Genomic DNA, 12022 nt, shown 5'->3' with positions numbered 1-12022 from the left:
GAAAACCAAGCCAGTAAATTTGGTGGCCACTGTAACCAGAAAGCGTAAAGGAGCTGCAGGAGGAGATGCAGATGCTGCAGGAGATGGTGCAGATGGAGATGAGGGTCCTTCTACTCAGGGTCCCTCTGTTAAGAAAGATCTTTCTGATGAGGAAGAGAGGGTTAGCCTTAAAACTCTGGTAGACCTCTTGAGACCCCACATGGATGATGGAGATGTAGGTCAGGATGTAGACCCTAGTAGATTAGCAACTGCTGGTAGTGCCTCTGAACTCAAAGAAATTCAACGGAGGATTAAAATAGGATTATGGGGACAGCGACCTCAGGATGATGATGATGATGATGATGAGGATGACATACAGTCAGCTAATGCACCCAGACAGGAAATTAGACATGTGAGGAAGGATTACATCAGAGGAGATAATGAGCCAGTCCTGTCTTGGCTAGCCAGGTGTTTTGATATGGGAGCCCCAGCATTGGTGGTAGGTGACAAGTCGGCCTCTCAGTTGGGGATGCTCTCAAAGGATACAGGCATAGACAGGCACCTAGGCAAGTGCATTGGTAAAGTTTCTCTGTGGGCACGCCTCCTACTGGCAGTCTCGCTGAGGTACCCCAGCAGAGATGATTTACCATGGAACCCTAAGCCTTGGACCACAATAGCTGAGGGAATCAAGCGTCTGAGAGAGTTTGCTGTGAGAGAAGTAATGTATGGAGATCATAAGACTCTGAATCCTGATGAAATTCCTGTTGGAACAGGCCTTGCCAAAAAGCTCATTAAGCTTGCTCCTCCTAATTATGCTACTATTCTGGCAAGCAGGATTGTGGCAAGAAATTATGGTGGAGCACCTCCTACTGTTGGCCATTTCACTGACCAAATGAGGCAGTTGGAGGATAGTCTTGCACGTACTTCTTTGGTTTCAGCCATTGAAACTCTGTCTGGAGAAATGAAGAATTGCATGAAAGAGCTGAAGGAGGAACTTAAAACCTCCATATCCAACTTGATGAAGGGGGATGATTCTAATTCCTCTTCCTCCAGATGGATACAAGTTTCAGCTGTCAGAAACAGACGTGCTCCAAGGAGGCCATTCCAGAGTAGGTCAAACCAAAACAGACAGCAGAGGCAATCACGTGGCAGTATCTGGATAACTCTACGTGATCAGTTTGGTGAGAACATGAACAGATGGGATGGTCAACCAACTTCTGATCTTTTCAAGAGGTTACGGGAGCTGCAGAGGGGCAGATCCCGAGGTAGCAATACCAGGAGGGTAGCTGTCACTTCCTCAGTTTCCCAGAACAACTCTGATAGCTCCAACAGTGATCCTAATTCTGGTGCTGGACATTGTGCCGGCTGTACATGTGGAGGTAATCCCCACCATTAGGGGTGCCCTGCCTTCCGCCAGGGGGAGGTAAGGGATAATGGAGATAACAGAATCTATTGGGATGTGTACATCCAGTGGCCTGGCACTTCAAAATTTCAGAAGTACAGGGCCTTGGTTGACACAGGAGCTCAGTGCACCATAATACCATCAAATTATCAAGGGGGAGAATCTATAACTATTCAGGGAGTCACTGGTGGATCTCAAGAGTTGTTTAAGATAGAGGTTGATATAAGTTTAACTGGGAAGCAGTGGAAGAAACATACTATTGTAACAGGTCCTAATGCACCTTGTATTTTGGGAATTGACTTTCTGAGAGAAGGGCGTTTTAAAGACCCTAAGGGTTACAAATGGGCTTTTGGAATAGCAACTGTAGAAACTGATGGAGGAAAATTGAAGTTGTCCATTAGACCTGAGCTTTCAGATGAATCTGCAGTTGTGGGACAACATGAGATAGAGGATGTAAAGCTGCCGGTTGCTTCTCAAACTGTGCATCACAGACAATACAGAACCAACCGTGACTCTTTGGTGCCCATTCAAAACTTGATTCGTCAGTTGGAGAGTCAGAAAGTCATCAGCAAAACTCATTCACCTTTCAACAGTCCAATCTGGCCTGTGAGAAAGCAGAATGGAGAGTGGCGTCTGACAGTTGATTTCCGTGCCTTGAATGAAGTAACTCCACCCATGAGTGCAGCTGTACCAGACATGATGAAACTCCAATATGAGCTGGAATCCAAGCAGGCCAAATGGTATGCTACCATAGACATTGCTAATGCTTTCTTCTCTATTCCCATAGCAGAGGAATGCAGGCCTCAGTTTGCTTTCACCTGGAGAGGCATTCAGTACACATTCAATCGTTTGCCCCAGGGGTGGATTCACAGTTCAACCATCTGCCATGCAGTGATCCATGATGCTTTGGAGAAAGGTGGAGCTCCAGAACACATTCAGTTCATCGATGACATCATCGTCTGGGGTGAGACTGCTGAAGAAGTCTTCGAGAAAGGTAACAAAATCCTTGACATTCTCTTGCAAGCTGGTTTCGCTATCAAGCGAGACAAGGTGAAAGGACCTGCCAGAGAAATCCAGTTTCTGGGAGTGCGGTGGCAAGATGGTCGCCGTCACATCCCAATGGATGTGATAAACAGAGTCTCCACCATGGCAAATCCCATCAACAAGAAAGAAACTCCGCGTTTCCTAGGCATAGTGGGATTTTGGAGACTGCACATTCCTGGATACAGTCAGATTGTGAAACCTCTCTATGATGTGACTCGAAAGAGAAACAGTTTCCAATGGGGTCCTGAGCAACAAGCAGCCTTTGACCAGATCAAGCGAGAGGTAGTCCAAGCGATGGGTCTGGGACCTGTCCGAACTGGTCCAGACATTAAGAACATTCTGTACACGGCCGCGAGTGACAATGGTCCAACCTGGTGCTTATGGCAAAGAGCTCCAGGGGAGACACGAGGACGTCCTCTTGGTTTCTGGGGTCGTGGCTACAGAGGCTCAGAGGCAAACTACACTCCAACAGAGAAAGAGATTTTAGCTGCTTATGAAGGAGTGAAAGCTGCTTCTGAAGTGATTGGAACTGAGTCACAACTTCTTCTAGCTCCTAGATTGCCAGTTCTGAATTGGATGTTCAAAGGCAAAGGTTCTTCACCACATCATGCAACAGATGCTACCTGGTCTAAGTGGATGGCTGTAATAACACAGCGAGCTCGAATGGGAAATCTCGAAAGGCCTGGTTTGGTGGAGGTGATCACAAACTGGCCAGAAGGCACAAGCTGTGCAAAACCTCCAGAGGAGAGAGTAGCTCGTGCTGAGGAAGCTCCTCCTTACAGTGATCTGTCTGATGATGAAAAGAGATATGCTTTGTTCACAGACGGTTCCTGTCGTCTTGTTGGGAACAAGCGGAGATGGAAATCTGCAGTGTGGAGTCCAACGCGCAGAGTTGCAGAAGCGAGAGATGGAGAAGGAGAATCCAGTCAATTCGCAGAGGTAAAAGCTGTCCAGCTAGCTCTTAACGTAGCTGAACGTGAGAGATGGCCAAAGCTTTATCTCTACACCGACTCGTGGATGGTAGCCAATGCCTTGTGGGGTTGGCTGAAAAACTGGAAGAAGAATGGCTGGCAGAGGAAAGGAAAGCCTATCTGGGCTGCAGATCTGTGGCAAGACATTGCTGCTCGCATTGAGAGAATCCCAGTGAAAGTGAGACACATCGATGCTCACATTCCTAAGAGCAAAGCTACTGAGGAACAACAACACAACCATCAGGCAGATCTAGCTGCAAGAGTTTCCCAGGTGGACACAAACTCTGGTCCTGATCCTGATCTTGACTGGAAACACCGAGGTGAGCTGTTCTTAGCTCGGTGGGCCCATGACTCGTCAGGACATCAAGGCAGAGATGCAACCTACCGATGGGCTCGTGACAGATCCATTGACATTTCCATGGATGCTATCACACAAGTCATCCATGACTGTGACATTTGTGCTGCTATTAAGCAGGCAAAGCGGATCAAGCCCTTGTGGTACGGTGACCGATGGTCCAAGTACAAGTATGGTGAAGCCTGGCAGATTGACTACATCACTCTACCTCGTTCTCGATCTGGTAAGCAGTATGTGCTGACTATGGTAGAGGCAAGCACTGGATGGCTGGAAACTTATCCAGTTCCTCATGCAACTGCACGTAACACCATTCTTGGCCTGGAGAGACAAATCCTGTGGAGACACGGAACTCCAGAGAGGATTGAGTCGGACAATGGAACTCATTTCAAGAACAATCTTGTAAAAAACTGGGCCAAAGAGCACGGCATCGAGTGGATATTCCACATTCCCGACTATGCACCAGCTGCAGGGAAGATCGAACGTTACAACGGTTTGCTGAAAACCACTCTCAAAGCCATGCGGGGTAGATCTTTGATAAACTGGAAGAAGCATTTAGTACAAGCAAGCTGGTTGGTGAATAGTAGAGGTTCAGTGAATCGAGCTGGACCTGCCCAATCAGATTTGTTGCGAAAGGAGGAAGGTGATAGAGTTCCTGTTATCAGAGAAAAGAATCTGTTAGGCAAAACTGTTTGGGTATTTTCTCCTTCAGGAGAGGCCAAACCTGTCCGAGGGGTGGTTTCTGCTGAAGGTCCTGGTCACACCTATTGGGTGATGCAAGAAAATGGTGAAATTCAGTGTATTCCACAAAGAAATCTAACTTTGGCTGAGAGAGGTTAAATTCAGAGTGTTGCGCAGATACAGCATCGCGCCCAAGAGGAGAGTTCATGAGATCTACGGTGCACGAACCCTGAGAGCCCTGAGTCACCTGAGAGTCCCTGTTCCTTTCTTCGCTCCATCTGCGAGGAGACAAACTGTTTGCTGTTTTTTCCTGTGATTTGACTCTTTTGAATCATCTACATCTGAGATAGCCGGAATGGACTATGGTCTTTATTCACCTATTGTTGTAGATATTATTTTAGATTAGATAAATGATAGTAGCAGCCAATGGAATTGTTTAGAAGGGGTGGACTGTGGTGGTTTGAAACTGTCTTTTTAATTTTTCCTTGCAAAGTTCAGAACAGAGAAAGTGAAAGAATGTAAATAAGTCACTATTGGGTGTAAGAAAGCAAAATAACGATTGTTCTAAACACTTCCATTGGATAGATAGAAATGTTTAAGAACTATTACCCAAAACAAAGTAGGCATTCGGCACATTCTGCGTTCGGCAGTGGGGGCAGTTGCTGGGCTGTCTGGCTGCTGTTTCTTCTTCTCTTCTGGCTGAAGATAACACACTGACCTTGGCAGCTAAGTTAACAACTTTCTGCTTAACTAACTCTGCTTCTCTGTCCAGGGGGGTCTGGGGGGGAAGCTCCTGGGAGAGGGAGGCCCCTTTGGGAGGGTCCCCTTGGGGGGAAGCAAAGGGAGATCGGTTGTGCTTTTTCTGTTGATTGTATATATTTGTGAATGTCGTGAATTTTGTATATTTGTACATATTCATTGCATTTCACTGTAGATTTTAGACTCTGCTTGTAAATACAGCTTTTCATTTGCTTCCAGACTGAGCTAGCCTGGTTATTGTTGGTGGGGGGGGAATTTCAGCTCACACCGACACACTTGCAAGTACTCTTCCTACTTTTACACACCTCTGAGCACAAGATCCAATATGCCAAGTGCAAGGCTTCACTCTGCTTGATGAGAAGGTTTCCAGGTTGTCCACTACCACTGCAGGTAGGAGTTTGGTATGGACATAAGTGCACCAGTTTCTGTAAGATATAGAGAGTCAATACAGTGAAAAGCACAAGTGATGTTTGCCATAATAAGATGATACACAATGCTCAAAGGGGAAAGTTGAACCCATTATTTAGGGATAGGACTAAGCTATGAAAATGAAATTTGGTTTCCCTCAGAATGCCGATGTAGCCTCGGGCTGTTCTCAGTCTTTGTGCTTCAGCTACTCATTAACAGTAAAGAAAACAATCACTTCTCCATCTCCACATATATTTATATTGCAAATTTGAATTTTTCTTTTTAAATGTTTGTGGAGCACCAAGTCCAAAAAAGCTTTTCTAGACTGCAGGAATCATAAGTCTTGAATTACACATACATTTCAGACTACAGAAAACTGTTTATCCAAAATTCAAAGGATTGTTTAGTAAGATATTTAGCCACACCTAGCTTTTTCTTTATGGATAGACATTTCGACTCTTCCTTCTTTTCCTAAGCAATCATTTGAGTAGATGTAGACTGGGTTTTGCAATGCACATTGAGGTCAAAGCCACAGGCAGTGATAATGTGCCACAGCTCTATGATTACCTGTGCCTCTGGCTACCTACCCAGAGAAGGAAGTCATATATGAAATGATCAAACACTTGCTCACTGCAGCACAGGACACAGGAGCTGGTGAGTGCATGGCCAAATTTGGTTTTTTGAAAAGGATTCTAAAGAGGCTGCAAGAAACTGAAACTATTAAATTGGAATTTGAACCCAGGCAACTTGGTAGAAGTTACAGTAGAGAACAGAAGTAGAAATTAAGAATTGAATAATGGCTCAGAACTTATTTGTGCAGGAAACTCACACCTCAGAAATCTATTTGCATTCTTTGAATTGAAAGCAGGTAGGTAAAGGAGTGATTTTCAAAGGCTTTTGGCAAGTTCATTCACCAGAAGCTGTTAGAGGGGTGAAAAAAAGCACGCTGTCACACAGTAAGAGGTTAGATCCTGTTATACATAATAAGGACTTAAATCAGAGAGATGAAAGAGTAGTTAGCTATCTCAAGAAACACTTTATCAGTGGAATTCTGCATGAATCTGTAGTACACATCATATTCATTAGTGAGGGGCAAAGGAGGTGAATAGGAAGATGACAGTTACACAGAGCTATAGAAAATTGGTTTGTGTGGCAAACCTAAAGCTGATCTCGGAGAACTGCAGAAATCTTATGATTCTGAATCTCCAACTAATTAAATATTAGAAAAGGGTTCTTGTAATGCAGTAAGGCACAAATAAAGACAGCCTTATACAGACAGTATGACCACCTAAATCAACTACCATCACGAAAAAGATATTGGAGCATTGTGATTAGCTCTTTGAATAAGACAGTTTAGCATTAATTAGTGAATTAAAAACATTAAATTATTAGGGAAGAACTACAGAAAAAAAACAAACCAAACCAACCAAAAACCCCATGCAGAATTCACCACTGTCTAGGTACATCAGCTCCCTATTGAGTTCATGGTTAGCCCACAGTTTTAGCACAGAATTCAGCTTCATTCCTACATTGTAAAGAGAGGTGAAAAGATACAAAGAGAAAATGAATAGCAGGAGGGATGGATATTCATTATTCAAATGTTGGGGCATCTGAATAATGAATAAGCATTAAGAACCCCCCTCCCAAGTTTAAACTTAAAGTAAAATGAGATGTCAGGGGACTGTTTCCACAAACAAGCCTGTGCCAGATTTGGATGTTCCAGAAGCTAGAATGGATTTTAAAAGGCAGTTAAAGGATTTAATGAAAAAACATGCCAGCAGGGGATTGCTGATTTTGAGGTTTTTAAACATAAAGTTGTACCTATAATCTCTGCCTCAGGAAGTCCTCCAGCTGCAGATTGGAGGTCATCCTTAAGAAAGTATCATTGCCTTTCTGCCAATGGAACAAATGTCTCTTTGGACTAGTAATAATTTTTTCCCCTCCTAACTTGGTACAGCCTTTCACAGGGTCGTATATGATTCACTTATCCACGTGGTAACATATTCCATTTTTTGACTTGGCAAGTTAGTAACAAAGCACTGTTTCGGTCACAAGGCTGGTAAACTTGCAAGTACTTCCATACCAGTATTTTCATATGAGAACTTAAAAGTTTGTCTTCCTGGGTCATGTTTTGCAGCTAACTTTTGGTTCCAGTTCTAGTAGTTCTGTTAGTGTTTCATTACCCAGCTGGCCCTGAAATTGGTATCTTGCTAGGGGCTCCAAAAAGCAGAAATCTAAATACAATTATGATCAGATTAGTTCCGTTTACTTAACTGGCATTAGCACAGATTTATGCTGCTTCTAGCAAGACCAATGGCACAAAACACAGAATGGTATCAGCATCTGTCCTGAAGTGCCTGTTTTTGTTTACTGAGATCCCGCCTATGCACTGAAACTCAGGAGAGTTTTACTTGAGAAATTCTTTCTGAGCAAACAGCAGAGTAAGTCAGGACGTGAGATACTAAGTAAGGCCCACAGGGCAAGCCTCTCAGCATTTCTGCTGTTGTTACATATTGTGGTGCTTGCTCACACAACACGTGTTGTTCAGCTGATGGATAGTGTGCTCCATATAACATGAGTTTTTATTGAGTCTCTTTGATCCGATTTTGCTCATTCAGTCTCTGCTTCCTTGAGAGTTTTCGTTAGGATAATATTTCTTTTTAACTGGCTATAAAAAGGCTGTGGTTTTGTTTGATGCTGCCTTCACGTTCTGTCACCTCTAGATATAGCCTGTGTGTATAAATTAGAGACTCCATGAATAAATATTTGCTAAAAATTAAATGCAGCTCTCAACCATAACCTTAAAAATTAGGCACATTTCTCACTACTTCTGTGGAAGGCAGGAGCAACTCTCTGAGTTTGAAACACGAAACTGGCAGAATCAAAGGGATGCTTCTCTTCTGAGATTTGTAGAGGGATCATGAAGTGACTTATACCACTCCACTGGTTGGGGCATATGAGTCCTTTGCTTTCCGCTCTGTCACACACAGGGGAACAAAGGCACAGTGCCAACCTGTCTCCTAAGGGGTAAACAACTACACACACTCATCACATGGCATGCTTATGCTCTTTCCATCTAAGGGCATAATTCTATCTTCGCACTTTCTATAGGCCAAAGCAGGTTGTTGAAAAGTGTGCCCATTGGCCAGATCCAGCCTCGAGAAATCTATGAGTATTACTTCCCTTTGTTAATAACTTGCTCTCTCCTTTTGCTTCCTCTCTCTTTGCTCGAGCTATGTAAGCTTGAAATGCCTAGGTCTTCTCACTCCCACATGCAAGCATACTAGAGGCCTCTGTAACACGGAAAGAAGCCAGCTCCCTGAGCTGCTCAAGGAACCAGCAAAAGAGATCCCTTCACTGAAGCTATGAAAGCCAGCGTTGTAAGCCCAGTTGCATCTTCAAAAGGACTGGAACCCCGAGGGTAAGCTCTAGGCCAGAGGAGGAGGGACTAGCCCAATCCTGGCAGTCTAACATCTGCTACAACTATAAGCAGCTGACCAAGTAGCAACGCATCTTGTGTGACCCCCGCTGATCGTGGGAGATAAGTGGAGCTACCGTTACTGCTCCACAGCCCCGTGCCATCAGGGTAATATAACCTGGGATTTACCGAGAGAGAGAGAGAGAGACACCCTCTCCTTTGAGATCAAGCCAAGGACTGCATTGTCACCTTAATGGGAAGCAGTCGCTGAGAGATTCGGCATTGTCAGCTCCATTTCAAGCTCAGGGAAAGTGCCGCGCCCCTTCCCCGAAGCCCGTCTCCAGGATTGGAGATGGCCGACCCTGCCCACCGGGAATCGTCACCCTGACTGTGAGGGCCAACCCCGAAGGACCCGGCCCCGCTGCGCAGGACCACTCCCAGCACTGATCCTGCCAGCCCCCTGTTGCCGCAGTTGTGCCGTGGGACCACCCTGCCAAGGGAAGCTGCCGATTGGCAGAAAGTCTCCCCTCCTGTGGCCACGGGAGAAGCAAGAAAGCCTCACCCCTCTCGCGGAGGCGGGAGGAGAAAGAAAGTCACCGTCCGGAGGAAAGAGCCCCCGTGGCCTGCCAGCGACTCAGCTGCAGCCTCAGCCCCAGGAACCTTCCCCTGCCTGGATCGACCAGCCCCAGGCAGACAGTAAGCCAGCGAGCGGTCAGAGTGATCCAGTGACTTGCTTTGCTACAAAGAAAGACACAGTGTATCTGTTCACGTGTGCAACACTCAGTAACATTCAGTTCAAAGTGCCTGTGCCTAGCCACGTGATATTCCAGATTGAATTGCCGCTTGATAACATTGTAAATCTCTCTGTATATAGTTATAGCTGCCAGGCATCTTGTCGAGTTGTCATCTGGTGGACAAGTGGCAAAACTGCACCCTTTGTTCCCTTAATTAGAAATTGATTCTGTAAATATTCTAAAATTGGGTCAAATTGTATATACTAAACCAGTTATGGAATACGTTTTCACAACTGTGTATTAGAATCAATATATATGAAACAGTGATTAATCTGTTATTCATAATTCCAATAATTAATAAAAATTATTTTTCATAATTCAAATGTCATAATTCATAAATGAATAACCTTCTTCACAACACCTTTCCACTGAGAATAAGCTCAGGCCTGGGCTTAAATGGAGCCCCTGGTTTGTGAGTTTGGGTGGAAGTTTCAGATGAAGCTACTTAGCATGATCAAGGCTTGTTAGCTTGCTCAGGGCACTGCTGTTGAGCTCTGTTCTCACCATTTACAGAGAGATCTAGACAGGTTAGACCCATGGGCCAAGGCTAATGGTATGAAGTTCAACGAAGCCAAGTGCCAGGTCCTGCACGTGGGTCACAACAACCTCATGGTAAGCTACAGACTTGGAGATATGTGATTGGAGAGCTGCAACTTGGAGAGGCACCTGGGGGTGCTGGTTACAGTCGACTGAACATGAGTCAGCAGTGCTCAGGTGGCCAAGAAAGCCAATGGCATCCTGGCTTGGATCAGAAACAGGGTGGGCAGCAGGGACAGGAGGTGATCATTCCCCTGTGCTCAGCAATGCTGAGGCCTCAAGTGTTGTGTTCAGCTTGGGGCCACTCACTAGGAAGGACATTGAGGGGCTGGAGCCTGTCCAGAGAAGGGCAGCGAGGCTGGAGAAGGGCCTGGAGCCCCTGGGCTATGAGGAGGGGTTGAGGGAGCTGGGACTGTTCAGGTTGGAGAAGAGGAGGCTGAGGGAGACCTCACTGCTCTTGACAGCTCCCTGAAGGGAGGTTGGAGCGAGGAGGGGGCAGCCTCTGCTCCTTGGTGGCAAGTGACAGGACTAGAGCAAGTGGATATAAGCTGTGCCAAGGATGGATGCTAGGAAATATTTCTTCACAGAGAGGGTTCTCAGATATTGGAATGGTCTGCCCAGGGCAGTGCTGGAGTCACCATCCCTGGAGGTATTTAAGCAGCCTGTGGGCTTGGTGTGCTTAGGGACATGGTTTAGTGCTGACCCTTCAACGCTGGGTCAAAGGATGGACTGGATGAGCTTGGAGTCTCTTCCAAACAAATATATTCTGTGATTTCACAGCTGTAATGAAAGACTATGAAAACCACAAACCTCTTAGCATCTCAGTGGTATACTGAACATTTCTTAAAAGATATGAAAAGTGATACTGGACAAAACTCAGTACACAGAATGTAATCATTTAAATCCCTGAATAACTCCCATCAGTTAACACAATAAAATAGCATATAAAACGTGATCATAAGACATCTTATGTAGTAACATCACCACAAGCAGTTATGCAGTACCACACCTGTCCTACTGTTGCACATTAACTGTCTGCAAAGAGGGGAACAAAGAGATAACACCTTGGGCAATTGGTTGCTAAGCTCACCACTTCTGCAAATCAAGAAGTCAATACAGGAGTCAGATATTAAAATCTAGGCTACAAAGGTGAGGTTAAGACTAGAGCCCATGGCTCCCTACTCTGCACTCTACCCTCATATGCAGACAGAAAGGGATTGAGCAGAAGACATACAGCAGTGGTGTTAGTGATGACCTTTTCTGCTGTGCATATGGTTGGGGTAAAATTTTTTGTAATTAAATTCCACTTTACATCTGAGCTGATGTGGTCAATGAAAAGATAAGAATAATAAAAACAGACATAAAAAGCAGTTGTAAAATACATGAAAGCCCCAAAATAGAGTCCAGTTTAAAAAAACCCAAAACAACAGAAAAAAGCAAACCAACTTCTTAAAATTCATAATGTACATCCACTAATGATCATTATTATGAAGGGTGGCTAGCTTCAAGGTAACAGCTATTGGAACTTGCTCATATTTCAGCATGAGGGCAGCTGCAGAAAAGCCTTGGTAACTGCCAGCTGAGCTTGCTTTAATTCGAATTGCTTTAGGGGTTTCCTGGGCTTGCTTTGGGCTTTCTGAAGATGGAAAGGCCCCAAAAGGACAAGCAGGACCGGTG

At 44.9% G+C, this 12022-nt stretch overlaps 1 protein-coding gene across 1 annotated transcript in view; it reads right to left on the bottom strand.

The window, feature by feature from the left end:
* Positions 1-12022, bottom strand: part of MMRN1 (multimerin 1) — a 60437-nt gene that overhangs the window by 29359 nt on the left and 19056 nt on the right. The window contains exon 2 of the mRNA XM_054383213.1: positions 5494-5613. Coding sequence (XP_054239188.1) covers positions 5494-5613 — 120 coding nt within the window. The remainder of the gene's footprint in view (positions 1-5493; positions 5614-12022) is intronic.

This window comes from Indicator indicator, chromosome 8 (genome assembly GCF_027791375.1).
Source record: "Indicator indicator isolate 239-I01 chromosome 8, UM_Iind_1.1, whole genome shotgun sequence".
Lineage (NCBI taxonomy): Eukaryota > Metazoa > Chordata > Aves > Piciformes > Indicatoridae > Indicator > Indicator indicator.
This window is presented reverse-complemented; position numbering and strand designations above follow the sequence as displayed.